Source organism: Panthera uncia, chromosome B4 (genome assembly GCF_023721935.1).
Source record: "Panthera uncia isolate 11264 chromosome B4, Puncia_PCG_1.0, whole genome shotgun sequence".
Classification (NCBI taxonomy): Eukaryota; Metazoa; Chordata; class Mammalia; order Carnivora; family Felidae; genus Panthera; species Panthera uncia.
Genome location: NC_064809.1, coordinates 57,934,996 through 57,950,298, shown reverse-complemented (window position 1 = coordinate 57,950,298; position 15,303 = coordinate 57,934,996). Strand labels below are relative to the sequence as shown.

At 43.2% G+C, this 15,303-nt stretch overlaps 1 protein-coding gene across 2 annotated transcripts in view; it reads left to right on the top strand.

Annotated features, from left to right (window-relative positions):
• Positions 1–13,768, top strand: part of ITPR2 (inositol 1,4,5-trisphosphate receptor type 2) — a 490,724-nt gene extending 476,956 nt beyond the window's left edge. For both annotated transcript variants that reach the window (XM_049627177.1, XM_049627176.1), the window contains exons 56-57: positions 10,968–11,129; positions 11,866–13,768. In XM_049627177.1, coding sequence (XP_049483134.1) covers positions 10,968–11,129; positions 11,866–11,952 — 249 coding nt within the window. In that variant the 3' untranslated portion in view covers positions 11,953–13,768. The remainder of the gene's footprint in view (positions 1–10,967; positions 11,130–11,865) is intronic.
• The last annotated feature ends 1,535 nt before the right edge of the window (positions 13,769–15,303 follow it).

Sequence of the window (15,303 nt, the reverse complement as noted above, 5' to 3'; positions counted from 1 at the left end):
ATGCTCTCTCTCTCTCTGTCTCAAAAATAAGTAAACGTTAAAAAAAATTTTTTTTTAAAAAAAACATCCATATTGCCCAAAGCAATCTAGAGATTCAGTGCAATCCCTACTAACATTCCAATGGCAGTTTTCACAGATATAGAACAAATAATCTTAAAATTTGAATGGAATTACACAAAAAAATTCCCAAATAGCCCAAGCAATATTGAGAAAAAATAACAAGGCTGGAGGCATCACACTCCCTGATTTCAAACTATATTACAAAGCTATAGTAATTAAAACAGTATAGCACTGGCATAAAAACAAACACATGAATCAATGGAATGGAAGAAAGAGTCCAGAAATAAGCCCATGCATATATGGTCAATTAATTTGCAACAAAGGAGCCAAGAACATATAATGGGTAAAGGACAGTCTCTTCAGTAAATGGTTTTGGAAAAAATTGGACAGCTACATGCAAGAGAATGAAATTGGATCACTACTTTACAACACACACACACACACACACACACACACACACACGGTGGGGGGCGGGGAGAGAGGCCACACATACACATATGCAATGAAATTTTATTCAGCCATAAAAAAGAGTGAAACCATAGTGACAACATGGATGGACCTCAAGGGCATTATGCTAAATGAAGTAAGTCAGAGAGAGAAATACAGAATGATCCTTCTTTTGTGTGGAACCAAAAGAAAAAAAACACATGAGCTTATAGATACAGAAAAGAGGTTGGTGATTGCCAGGGGCAGGGAGAGGGGAGACGAGATAAATATACAATAACTGAAGCATCAGGCATGGTTGGATGCAGGATGTGAAAATAATTAATGAAAAATGACGATCAGGGGCGCCTGGGTGGCTAAGTCAGTTAAGCGTCTGACTTTGGCTCAGGTCATGATCTCACAGCTTGTGGGTTCGAGCCCTGCATCTGTGCTGTCAGCACAGAGCCTGGAGACTGCTTCAGATTCTGTCTCCCTCTCACTCTCTGCCCCTCCCCCAATCATACTCTGTGTCTCTTTCTTTATCAAAAATAAATAAAGATTAAAAAAGAAAGAAAAGAAAAATGAAGATCAGATACCAGCTAGGTAATGAAAATCGCTAGCTGTCTTCTCCTTGGTGGAGATTTCAGCCTAAAATCATATGCCAAATCCAGCTTATCCCTGACCCCTCCACTGATGAGAACTATAGAGGTGCCACAGAGGTTTAACCTCTGGCGTGAGCAAGGTGGCTCCCACCAGGCTTCCAGGACTTGTTCATTTACTAACCATTGACCAGTTTACTAGACAGTTACCAAATATTCCCATTACCATACCCAGTGCTTGAGCTAGAGGAATGAGTAAGGCAGACACAAATTCCTGCCTTCATGGAGTTCACATTTTAGCAGAGCCCATAGACATGGCATGCAATAAATCAGTATATTATATGGTGTGTTAGAAGGTGACTCCTGGTACAGAGAACAAATAAACATGGGTGAAGGGGATGAGAAAGCCACGCGTCAGAGGATTGTCCATGACAAAGTCAAAGAAACACAACTTTGAGGAAGGTGAAGACAGATAATGTGAGGAATTTCAGAGGGACTGAGACCTGACATTTGTTTTGTGTCCCCTTGCTACTTGCAAGAGGTTCATCCAGGACTAAGTGAGGGCCTAGGGGGTGGCCCAGAAAAAAATTGGAGAGAGAGTAACCTGGAAGTGGTATAGATAAAACAAGATTAGTTGTAAATTAACAATCATTGAAACTAGATGATGGGTATATAGTCTAGTCACCAAACTTAATATTTGGAATTTTCCATGATAAAGAAAGGCATAAGAATATTTATTATGAATCTTTTCCAGGATCATTAAATAATATAATGGCTCTATAGCTCACTGTACTGTGATGTGTCATAATACATTTGATCATTGACCACTTTGTTGACACTTAAACTATTCCCCATTTGTTGCTATTACCACTAACACTGATAAAACTCTTCTACCTGATTCTTTGGGTCCATCCATGATTATTATTTTTACTTAATTCCATAAAAATTAATATCATAATTATTATCTAATTATATGCTACTGAATATAATTATTATGTCATAATTAATTTGCTGTATGACTTGGAGAAGGCCCTCAGCCTTTATTCTGGACAAAACTGGCCAATGTTAAGTAGTACTTGGCCCTGTTAATTTCTTGAAGCTTGTAACCAGCCAGGGTTCCTCATTGCAAACAATAGCAACTGACTCAGGAAACCTCAGGGAGAAAAGGAATCTGTGAGGGAGGCCAGGAAGGAGGGAAGGATAGGGAACAGGAATGGGAAACAAGGTACGTTCTCAGGGGCCGAGGTCTCTGCTCACAGTCCAGCCTGTTGTCCATGATGAGACCAGCCACTAGCCACCACGGGCACAAAGCTAAACTGATGGGATCTCATCACACCTGTATCCTCACCTGTTTTTCAGGTCACTACCCAGAGCCCTGCTCTTCAAACACTGGTGCATTTTCAGGTTACCTGGTTAGGTGGACTTTGAAGATCACAGTTCTCTCAACCTCCTAAATAGCCAAGGCCCACCATCTGGCATGCAGACCCCCCCTAGGGAATGACTTTCTGGTCAGCCTGGTGCATTGCAGTGCCTCCCGCCCGTTGCAGGAGAGCAGTCCCCGTTACCGGCTACCTTTACCACTACCTAGTGCCTCCACCAGTCTGGAAACGTCTGATGACAGAAATCTTGACCCATGAGTCTTTGAAACTCCAGAGCCTAACACTCTTCCTAACATGCTTTTGTAAAAGCTTGTGGAACTGTTTTGACTTGCTTTTCCGTCAAGGAGGTCCATGCTCCCCTGTTTCACCCTGGCTCCCTGAGATGAGGAAGCCACAGAGAGAGGGGACTTCCTGCTTCCACCCCTGCAGAGGCTGGAGCCTGCGAGGCCGTGATGCAGTGCTGAGCATCCCCGCTACCCCCGCTATCCCCACCCCCCGCTCTCCCTGCACTGGCCATAGGTCATGCCCACTCCCACCTCAGCTATGCTGCATAGGAAAAGGCGGGGGGGGGGTGGTGGAGGGGCTGTAGAATAGGACCGGCTTCCAGTCCCTCCCAGCTGTCACTTTTTGATTCCAAACCTGCAGACCTGCTGGGACAAACAGCCCTGTTAAGTCATTTTCACAAGCACACACCTCTCCTTCACTGGACCTTTTTCTCTCCCTGCCTTCCGGAGCAGTGACTACTTCCTGGCAGGCTCCCAGGCCAGCAGCCCCCTTCGCATCTACACCCTGGAGATGATGCCATGGAAGGGGGTCAGGCAGGAGCAGAGCAGCGAAAGCAGTGGCTGTTGCTCACTGAGCATCTGTCAGGTGCCTTACACAGGCACAAGGTAAGGGCCCACACCTGTACACGTATGGCCCCAGCGGTCCAAGGATACTTTATGTTTGTATAGGGCTTTGTAATGTTCCAACCACTGTCACGTACATAATGCAAACCTGATATCTGAGCATTTAGATTTTAAACATATTTGAACATCTGACAATGACACTCTAAAGAGATTTTGTTGTTTTGCAAAATCATTCGATACGGGTTTGCTTTGGGTAACTAACACATTTAAAACTTTTCAAACCACACAAATTTGGTACTCTACGTTACATTTGTCAGAACCCGTCAGTTGCAGAGGAAGAATTTAGGGAGATACAGATACAGAATAAACAGAGAGCCACAGAAGGAAGATACAGTTAATAAGGACAGGCAAACGAATCTTCCAGTCCCATAACATGTTATTTTTCTAAATTTGTCCAATCCAGGAATAGTGTTGTAACTTCAAAGGATACAGCTAGATCTTTTCTGTCACCTCCAGTTCCTAAAGCTTGTCAGACAAGTGTATATTTTCCAGCTCACCCTTCCTTCTTCTGAACCCCCATGAGAACCAGCCTTTTTGTTGCCTACATTGAGCAATGTTTGTCATATGCAGGTGGGATATTCAAGACTGGGAATGAGACTAGAAACCCAGATGCCAGTGTCCTGGGTGTCCCTTAAGTTTTTGAGGTAATGCCTACCCTGTCATCAAGGTCACCATGTTGCTGAGAGGGTGAGAAGCGCCCTACACTGCTACGTCATTAAGCTGAGACTGGCATGGAGTACTTGAAGCACTCCCCCGTAGCCAAAATGATTACTTCCACTTCAGAAAGAATCCTTGTTCCAGGTTGTTTTTGTAGGTTTGAAGTTCCAGGAAAGCAGCAATGGTGCCTTTCCCTCAGGGACCTTCCGACTTACTTCCAGTAAGTCAGTAGTATTTGCATTGCTAGTGTTCCTTTGGAGAGCCATTTCTGCTGACATCTTCAAACCAGAAGGCCAAGAGAGGAATGCAGGGGGTCATACTGAGGCTTTGGGGAAATGGTTACACTTGTCAGCTTAGGAGCCATCGTAAATGATTGCAGATCGGAAAATGCAGTATAAACATGAGGCTTAGAAGAGAGAGAGATGGGAAGAAGCAAGACCTTAGCAAACATGGTCTTGGGACAGCACATTCAGCAGAGAAAGTGGAAACAGGGCTGTATGAGATGATTTATTGGTACCCCATCATAATACAATACAGTACGTGGTATGTTCAGTGTGTTACCCCTCGTTAGCAGTATTTTAGAGCACTCAGCAAATCGCTGTGAATGTCAAGCATTGATGCATTGTCATCAAGTATCTGCATATGGATCTGATGCCCTCCCTAAAGAATTTGTGTTTCTCACGTTCAATAAGTAAGCCTTTAGGAGGCTTCAGAGGCAACCAAGGGGTGCAAGTTATTATATTCTCACTGTAGTCCGTTTTCCTTGGCAATGTCAGAAGCTAAGCACTGACCGCTCTGTTAGATGTAGAGAAATAGTCCCGTGTATTGAAAGGAACATGAGATTTCCAGTAGCACAGGGTGGAGGCCAAGGCCTGGCCCAGGCACTTTCCATCTGTGTGACCTCGAGCAAGTAACTGATCCTTTTCCTGCCTCAGTGTTGTCGTCTGTAAAACGGGCATGGTAACAATCTCTACCTTATGGAATTGTTGTGGTTATTGGCCATAGCATGGCTAAAGTGCCTGACACTTGCTAGGCAGCCAACAAGTGGGGTCTATAACTATGGTGTGGATAGAATATACCCTTGCTTTCTATTCAGTTTACCAGCTGGCAACTTTGAATGTGTACCTAGTAGAGCTAAAAACACATAAGGCAACTTCACCAAAACTTGGCTCACTGAAATCAGTCACATTACTTCTTCTTCTTCTTCTTCTTTTTTTAGTTTATTTATTTTTTGACAGAGAGAGAGAGAGAGAGAGAGAGAGGCAGAGAGAATCCTAAGCAGGCTCCACACCATCAGTGCAGAGCCCGTGAGATCAGCTCACGAACCGTGAGATCATGACCTAAGTCGAAATCAAGAGTAGGACACTTAACTGACTGAGCCACCCAGGCGCCCCTCACATTACTTCTTAATCTCACTAGGATGTGGAGAGAAATCATCACAATCTTACACGTTCTTGAGTCTGTGGCCGATTAAGCATCAACGGGGATAGATTATATAAAATCTATCCCAGTACGTAATGTGGAGAAGCTTGTCCAGAAGGGGCAATCAAGTGCAGGGACATCTGTCACTGTATATAAGACCTCAAGGAAACCTAAACTTTCTAGGTTTCAGCCTGGGCAACTATAATATGCTGAGCTTGGGTTATGTGGTTTCAAGGTTGCGTCTAGCTGAAATGTTTCTGTTTGCTCACTTGGCGAGCTCAAGGCTTGTCTCAGCACTTTGAGTTGTAAAGCTTTCCTTGAATTCCTAGCTCACAGAATGCTGAGCCGGAGGGGACATAGAGATGACCTGGGGTATCATTCTAGTCTTACAGATGAGGAAACTGGGACTCAGAGAGTAAGGCCCCCCTCCCTTTGTATCACAGAACTGGCTTGGGGCTGAGCTAAAACCAAAACCAGGTGTTCTGAGTCTTAGGTCAGTGCTCTTTCCATTATACCACATTGCCTCTTTCACACAGATGGGGCTATCACTCTGAAGAACTAAATGTAAGAATAGCACAGCAAGCCTTGAGGGACACTGACACCCTAATCATGTTATTGAATAACTACACAATTAAATAAGTCCAATGGCTCTGACTGTTGGAAGTACTATTTTGAAAGATTCTTACATTTCTAGTCACCTAGAAAGATTCATTATTTTTAGAATGTAGGGATAGCTAGAGGGTGGGGGCTGGCATGCTCCGTGAGTCCTTTCTCAGAGACGTGACTAGTTCATTTCTGAGCTTTGCATTTTAGAACCCTCAAGAAGCTCTGAGTTTCCACTCACCCAGTTACCAAGTTCATACATTGTAACCACAGAATCTAACAGTTAATCTGCTTTATGCTACCCTGTGGTCAAATATTTTCATTCCTGGTGAAAGAAGGAAATGATTTCATATTGACTAACAAAAGTCAACATGGGAATGTACTAATCATGTGCATGATCACAAGATGTACATAGCACATATGAGTAACTGAGAAATAACGAATCAAGTCAAGCTGCTTTGTTAGATGGCGGACACATTACAAGTTAGCGCAGTAAGGAAGTGGTGTCCTGTTCCGTGTGTCTGTCCTGCGGCTCTGGCTCAGGTGAAAATCCAAAGTCTCACCCTCCTTGGTCCGAGCCTTCCATGGAAGCTGCTCTATCTGCCATTAGAGCAGAGAGAGGGACCTTAGGATCCACTTTTGACAAAAAAGCTTATGCAGGATTTACTCTGAGAACACTATAGTACTTGAGTTATTTTGGTGAAAAAAAAATGTACTTCCCTGATTAATTTGAAGAAACATCAGTTGTGAAAATTATTTTTAAAAGACTGGCTTCAGTTGTAAAAAGAGGACAGAAAACAATTTAACTTGGTTATTTTTTCGGTTTTAGTGAGAGATGTAAACCACTTAAGTCGGGCTCCTTAAAAATTAAGAAAAGGGTCCACAAAGCATTCAATATTGAAAAAAGTCTTAATCACACATGATCTTTTAGTTTCAGTTTGTGGTCAGTTGATGTAGAGAGGAAGGCTAGAATGAAACAACAATCACAGAAGTGGGAGAGAATAGATGGAGACACAAGCACCCAGACAAAAATGGAGAAAGAAACAAGCAGAAAGAGAAAGAAAGAGGAGGAGGACCAGAAGGGGATTCGAAAAGAACAGCTTCATGGGACTCCGAGAAAGGAGCACAGGGCCTGTAAGCATGAGCTGTCCGTGGCTTTCATCAGCATCTGGCTGAAGCCTTACTCTCCACCTGGAGTACCAGCTCCACGAACACAGGGACCATGAGGTTCTCACTTACCATGGTTTCACCAGTGCCCAACACAGACATGGTCAACATAGGAAGAATTGAATGAATGGATGGACAAAACAACAGGTGAAGAAAGAGAGTGTAGGGAGAGGGAGTCCCGGCCCCGGGACACCTGTGATAGGATTTGTTCGAAGGTGGCTTCAGAGTCTCACCTATGTTCTCTGAAGATGTTCTGCAGTCTGCTAAGCCTCGGAGCAATGGTGTGCTTCTGTTTCGGAAACTTTCTGGAAGTTGATGCTTCCACCATCCCGACCCTGGGTATCACCATGTCAGCTGAGACCTTCTCGCTCCAGGCCTAGCCGTCTAAGGCTCTCCAGCCCTCTGGCCCATCAACTGCCCTGTCCCCTGCCCTGAAACCCTGTCATGGTACAGACCACCTCTCGCATCCCAGAATGCCGCCTTCTTGGCTCTCCCAAGACCGCCCCTTGTCTTTTAGTCCACTTGGTGGCAGCTGCCTCTTTCCCCAACCCCTCCATACTGAGAGCCCTGCAAGAGGGTCAGCAGACTGGGTTTCCCTTCACTGAGAAGCCATCACATCTTCACCTTCACGTGAAAATGTTCTTTTTCAAGCCTTTCCCGTCACTGCCTTCTAGTAGCTCCTGGTCATATCTGGGACCAGATTTTGGCCCTTGGCCACCCACAGCCTCTTCATCCACCCAACTAGTGACCTCCTTCAGGATGACTTCAGGGACTTTGCACACAATTCATCCTAAAGATCAGCCCCTGCAAATCCAGCAATTTCAAAAAAATGTAGTAAAATACACATAATATGAAATTTACCAGTTTAACCCTTTTAAGCATACAGTTTTACAGCATTAAGTACATTCCCATTGCTATGCAACTGTCACTATGTCCCTCTGCAGAGAATTTGCATCTTCCCCAACTAAAACTCTATATCCATTAAATACTAACTCCCCCAGTTTGCTGATACTCTAGCAGGTTTAAAGCACTCTCATCCTAAAATCTTCATTTCCTGAAGTCGTTCTACATTCAGAATCTTTTTTTTACATTTTTTTTTCATGTTTATTTATTTTTGAGACAGAGAGAGACAGAGCATGAACGGGGGAGGGTCAGAGAGAGAGGGAGACACAGAATCCGAAGCAGGCTCCAGGCTCTGAGCTGTCAGCACAGAGCCCAATGCGGGGCTCGAACTCATGGACCGTGATATCATGACCTGAGCCAAAGTCAGACGTTTAACTGACTGAGCCACCCAGGCGCCCCTACATTCAGAATCTTAAATGTTATCGTTCCACCTTCTGTCTTGCCAAGAGAGCTGCCTCGTGGCAGACAGGTCTGGGTTGGGGTCCCAGCTAAGCCATTTGCTAACCTCAGTTTCCTCATCTATAAAGCTCCAACAGTAGATGATACTGCAGAGAATATAGATATTAAATAATAAGAGAACTGAAGTTAAGGGGATTGTTGAAAGGACTGAGTGCTTATAGAGCAGTTGGGCCCAGGTCCGTTCTTCTCCATCCTGCCTACCAGGCCACACACTGATGTCCTTCACTCCAGCCAGCCCCTCGCTGACATTTATAGCTTCCCTATACCTTTGTCTTTCTGATACTGGACACACCATCCTGTATCAGTCTGGCTCTCTGTCTCAGATGCACATCCACCCGGGCTGTTGGTAAACAATGGTTTTTGTGGGGGTCACAGTCTGCTAGGCCATCCATCCTGTCCTACAAGCACGGAATGGGCCTGCATTTGGCTCTTCTTCCTGTTTCCCACAATAGCTACTCCAAACCTTTCCCCTTCGGGCCATCTTCCTACCCCGCCACTACTCCAGGTGTTCTCATTCATCTTATTTGTCTCCAGTGACCAGGGTTCTTAAACTTTGGTCCACACAGGAATCCTGCACATCCCCAAAGAGGTTCTGATTTGGAAAGAGGTAGTGGGATTGAAATCTGCAATGTTAACAAGCAACCCCAGAGGATTTTGATGTGCATAATGCACAGTCTCCTTTTCACGGAAGCCTGTCCTAAGCCAGAAGCCCCTTGGAGCAGACATATTGTCTTATCTGATTTTCACCTTTAAATCCTGGGCGATAGATAGATGTTGGAAGGATCGCTTGAATGAATGAATTTGGCTGTCACTGTGCACTCCAGTATGTTACCATTCTCCTTTGAAATGCTAATTAGCTACAGCTGTGTAAATTCAGTTTAAAACTTTTTGATATGTTTATCTTTAATTTTGTATCTGTCCTTTCATTATATTGGGGGTAGGGAACTATAAAGAACTTGCTGTTTTCCCAGTAGTGACAATAGCTACAAAGTGGTAGACGAGACTGAAACAGAAGGGCAGAGATAAGTTGAACCTTTCCTCAGGCGGGGAAAGTACTTTTTTGACCCTCATTCTAGTGATTGGCCAGGCAGAAGTCCTGGCAGCCACTGAGGTGGGCTTTTCTAAAGTGGAAGTGATCTTAAGCAGGAAGATCACTGCCAGGGATGTTGGGAGAAGGTTACCTGGAGAAACAGGTAGGTGAATCGCAATGCAGGTTGGCATACCCAGTTGGTGGTGGAAAGAAAGGCTCACCTGGCTTCAGATCCTAGCTCGGCCATTGCCTAGCTCGTCCAATGGGTGTTAAATTGTTGGGGCGGCTCATCTGTAAAGTGGGGGCAAATATGATTTACCTTGCAAGCTCTTTTGAGCATTGAAAAGTGTAATCTAAGTAATGCACAGTGATTCTATGACATTAAGCAAGCGAGTTGTCAAGAGAGCTGGGCATCTGGTTAACTACTCGTTTCTGCAGCAGTAGAGGGCCGCACACATACTCACACCCCTACACCCAGTCTGCCTAGAAAAACAGAAGTGGTACCAGCTATTGCCCTCTGGGGAAGTGTAACTCTGAAACCTCATCCTCACTGTAATAAAATGTTTCCAGAGGGAGCAGACAGAACAACCCAGGGCCATGCCCTTCCACTTCCCTCTTGCCTGAGTGGAGCTCAGAGCCCGTCTTGGGGAAGTGGGGGGTAAACCAGTTCAGCATGGGTGGCTGGAACCGAAACATTTCTTTTACCACCCTCCTATCCTGCCGCCCCTCTCTCTTCCGTGCCGGGGGAGGAGAAACAGCTTATGCCTGCAGTACCCACACGTACTTGGATCTGTTGTCCTCAGCCTCCTGACACTACCTCATCATTCGTCAGGATTCACTGAATGCCCTCTGGGATCGGGGTGCTGTTCTAAATGCTTTATCTGGGACCTTTGTGGGAGCCTGTAGGAAGTTGGAGCCAATATTTAAAATCTTCCCCCAGCTCATGAAAACCAATGTTTAACCCTCACTTCATTCCCACCAGCAGGCCTGGCCAGAAAGAGTAACTTTTGCTTTGAATACTAAGAAACTTTGATCTAAATGTTAATACTGGGGCGCCTGGGTGGCTCGGTTGGTTAAGCATCTGACTCTTGGTTTCACCTACTGTCATGATCTCATGGTTTCAGGAGTTTGAGCCCCACGCCCGGCTCCACACTGACAGTGCAGAGCCTGCTCGGGGTTCTCTGTCTCCCTCTCTCTCTGCCCCTCCCCTACTGGTGCTGTCTCCATGTCTCTCAAAATAAATAAATAAACTTAAAAAAATAAATGTTAACACTAATGAACACCTATAAACCTTCTTTACAGAACTGTAGGCTCCCTTCCATCACTCCCTTGTTCTTGAACACGTATTTGCTTTTAGGAGAAGAATTTAGACTGGTTTCCTCGGATGCGAGCCATGTCCCTCGTCAGCAATGAAGGTGACAGCGAGCAAAATGAGATTCGGAACCTGCAGGAGAAGTTGGAATCCACCATGAGTCTGGTCAAACAGCTGTCTGGTCAGCTAGCAGAGCTCAAGGAGCAGGTCAGTGTGCTCAGGGAGCCGGGGCTAGAGCTGGGTGAGCTCGAATCATTCACCACCATTGAGTGAAGGGCAGTGAGGGGAGTGCGGAGAGACCTGGACACTCCTGGGGGCCAGATTGTTATTCACAGGGAACTGTAAATTCCAACGAGGAACCCTCACACTGTGCTGTATGAACCACATCCCCGCAAGTAGAGGCTTCCATTTGTCCCATTACCACCTGTGTGCCCCTTCTGCACCCACGGAAGTGGGGGAGAGGAGTAAACGCCAAAGTACAAGGGCCTCTTTGCATTTTTTGATAGAAACTGGTATTTTGTGCCATCCTAGCCATTACTAAATACATCGGAACGGCAGATCATCTTCAGAATCTGTCATTTCAATGCTATAATCAACCCTCTCATCGTGTAAAATTATTAGTGGTAGTAAAAATACTATCAAAAGTAACTGTGGTAGCTATTAAAAAGACTAGACTGACGGTGATGATTGTCTGACAAGCAAAGAGCCGCTCTAAAAGAACCATGGTTCCTGTTTTTAACCACAGAGAGGGGTTTGCTTATTTTCTGCTTGTGGAAATTCACTTAAAAAAAAAACATTTTCCCTTTTTTAAAGGTAAATAGATTCTATATGATGCCAGACACAGACTGTAGGTGCTTGGGAAATTTACCCCCAAGTTGTGCAGCCCACCAGCACTGGGGAAAAGTGAGAAAATGAGCTGAACACACTCTCTCTTTTCCCCCAGATGACAGAACAAAGGAAGAATAAGCAGAGACTGGGCTTTCTCGGATCAAACACACCCCATGTGAATCATCACATGCCACCACACTGATACCATGGGGGGGAAGCCGTGACTAGCCTTTCATCAGTGTCCTGCCTGATCGCTGAATAAAGAACTGAGATGGAGGGGAGTGAACAGTGCCTATTGTTGAAAGTTAAAAACAACCAAGTGCCAAGATGTGGAGTGGTTTAGCTCTGAGAACAATTTATAACTGTTTTCATGGTTGAGGAGACCAAACTTAAAAGCTAGAAAGCACACATCACGCATTCTTAATGTAATTCCAAGTAGCTTGCTCACATGGAAGCAGAGGGGACGGGAGGCAGGGTGGAAAGGGGTGGGGTGTGGCGCAGAGAGAAGAACTACCTTTTGCTAAATCAACGAGGGAGGCTGTTTTGTCTTAAATACTGACTGCAACCTTCATCATGGTTGGTTGGGACTTCTTTCTTTTCATCATGGCATAGAGGCTAGTGATACAGGTATTCAGACTCTGCGGGCTGCATTTTACTAAGGAAAATAATGGAAAAGATTAAAAATGAGGGTTGCAAAGAAAAATGTTAATGCTTCCAAACCGTAGCTGTCACGGGGCAATTCTCTTATCTATCACATGCGACACAGTGTATTTACAGCTCCATGAACATCGTGCTTTGGAGCTTCCGCCCCTCATGCTGACAGCACAACTGAGATGTGGTTGCTTTCTCTGAGATTCGGAGGGGCTCTGTCGATGTGGAGCACAAAAGGGGATTTTCATATAACCTGCTCAAAATGTGTTTTACGCCATGTATAGTGTAAGCTTTTTAAAGACTGGGGGAAGTAAAAGCTGACAGGAAGCCCCAGGGAGGAATTGTTGTGAACCTATGTATGCTATTAAAATATATTGAGAATAATAAATGAAAGTGCTTAAAGGTGACAGGGAATATTGAGAAACTTATGATGGTCACATTTCCTTTTATAAATAAGGAGTAAAAGCTTTTGATTCATGTTTGCTGTGCTTAAGGAACTGAGTGGTTTTATTTATCCTATTTCTGCAGTTAGGAAAAAAAACTAAGAAATTTATTGAATGCCCAAGAAAATGCAGCATTTCAACTGCACGTTTTAAACTGTATCAGTAAGAGCTTTTCAACATGTAGAAAGATAATAATCTCTTCCCCAAATTGTTTCTATGTTAAATTATGCAACCAGGATTTGTGGAGGGAGAAAATAACCTGCCGTGCTCGTAGTATTTTTTGAGACTATACATTTAGAATGTTAAAGCAAACTGACGGTAATGAAAGCACAGGACACCAGACTCTGGGAGATGCTTTGCAAGTTGATCTCTGGTCCCTGCCCCCATAGGAACAAACAATTCTCTCCAGAGTCTTTAAACTCTCAAGTTTTTACCGCCAAGGTTTAAGGTCTGGATGGGGTTTGCTATGACCATTTTGAAGCCTTTGAATGGTTGTCATTTAAACTATTGGCTCTTAAAATTCTCAAATCATGGTCTGGATAGATCATAAAGGATTCCTGAACCAATCCTTCTTCCACAATGTTAAAATGTAGATTTGGAGAGAAGCTGTTGAAACCCAGAGCAGCAATTTTTTAGCTGAATCTACTGGTACCTTCCATCCCTCACCCCAGTACTTCCTCATGTTAAGAATTCTTTACTGTGACACCATAGTATTTTCCCTTACCAGTCACTGACAGACCATGATCCAAAAATACCAAGAAATTGGGATATCTATCTGCATGCAGCACAGAACTTTGAGCCTAGTAGGCATTCAACAGGTATATGAGAAATTCCACTGACGCTCAAAACTTTAAACTATATCACATACTTGATTTTTTTAAATGGCGTCACCAAAGCCAGAGTAGACCAAAGCAGCCATTGTTTTAATCCAAGACCATCATTGTTATAACAGTATTAAATGAAAGTACACTTTAAAATATTTTAATGAGAGAGTGTGCAGGTGGGGAGAAGTGGAGAAAATTGGTAAGGATTGACCATACTCTGGTGTGGAAACCCATCTCTTTTTGAACACAAAATAAAATATTTTTGATGTCCGAACATCAGGAGAATAGATTAATTTGTACAGATGAGAGCAACCTGTTTTTCATGTGATGAACTATCTCTTCTTTTCTGGGACCATGATAGGTCTTTTTTTATAGTGAATAAATCATTGGGTAGATAACTGCCATCAACAAATGGCCAAACAGTGTTAGTGGCAGCTCACCATTTCACAGATCTTTTCCCATGGGGAGTATCCAAAAGAGATTGCAACTAACAAGACTCTTGTTCAAAATTGAAATATTTCTCAGTTGTGTTTTCTCTCTTGCCTAAAATCTTGGAGATTGTAGAGCAAAAGAAATAAAAACAAGCAAACAAAGAAGGCACTTTCCAGGCTCTTAAAGTCATGATGTTGCAAGAAGATAACGGGAAACTTGACATTTGGTAGAAGTTTATATTTGTTATGTATATGTTTGTTAATGCAACTGGAATATTTGACCTAGGCAAGTATCAGTTAACATTTTAATATTTATATAGTGGCATTAAAATGAACACAATAATCATTGATTTTGATGTTAAGGGAAATGTTTTACTCTTTAGTTATTAAAATGCATATTAGTTTAAAAAGATCAATTTCTTCTGAATATAATTTTTAATTTCAAAAGGATTTTATTCCCTTGCATGCTACACTGTGAGGCCCAAGAGTTTAATGAAAGTATGTTTCCTAAGTTATAATATCATTTTAGGTAAGAAAATGTTTGTATCATATAAGACTATAATATTAATAAATAAATTATATACATGTAAAAATTATTTTTTCTACCCCTTGAGAAAGTTCATTTAGAAAGGGCTTATTTTCTTGCTTATTGAAATTCTTCTGTTGATGACAAAGATACAGTTTCTAGTAGTTTATTGATTATATCAGGAAGATATTTTGTTCAAGTCAGAACTAATCATGTGTGTATTTCCATATTCTCAGCTCACAATGCATTGTTTTGATGTCTTTTTTTTTATAGTTGTTTTATTATCCTATAGTTGTTTTATAGTTGTTTATTACATACTAGGGTTGAGCTGAGTGGAGAGGTTTGTGGTCTTAAGATTTGGTCAGGGAAGGTGGAGATGGATCTTCACTATAATCAGGGAAAAGGAGTAAATGATAGATAATAGGAAGAAAAGGGTTGGCCCTGGAGACTGGGGGGGCGGGGGAGGGGAAAGTAAGTAAATATTGTACAGGCATAATGATATAACAGATTACAAGTTCAAGAGATCACACTTAAACATGCATGGAACAATGCTTGGTGGAAAAGCAGCTGTTAAGAGGCATAGTCCCTCAGCTGTTCTTAAACTGTTATAGAATAGCAAATCGACATATTCTGACCCACAGACCAGCTCCAATATATACGACACATGATACGCTTCGA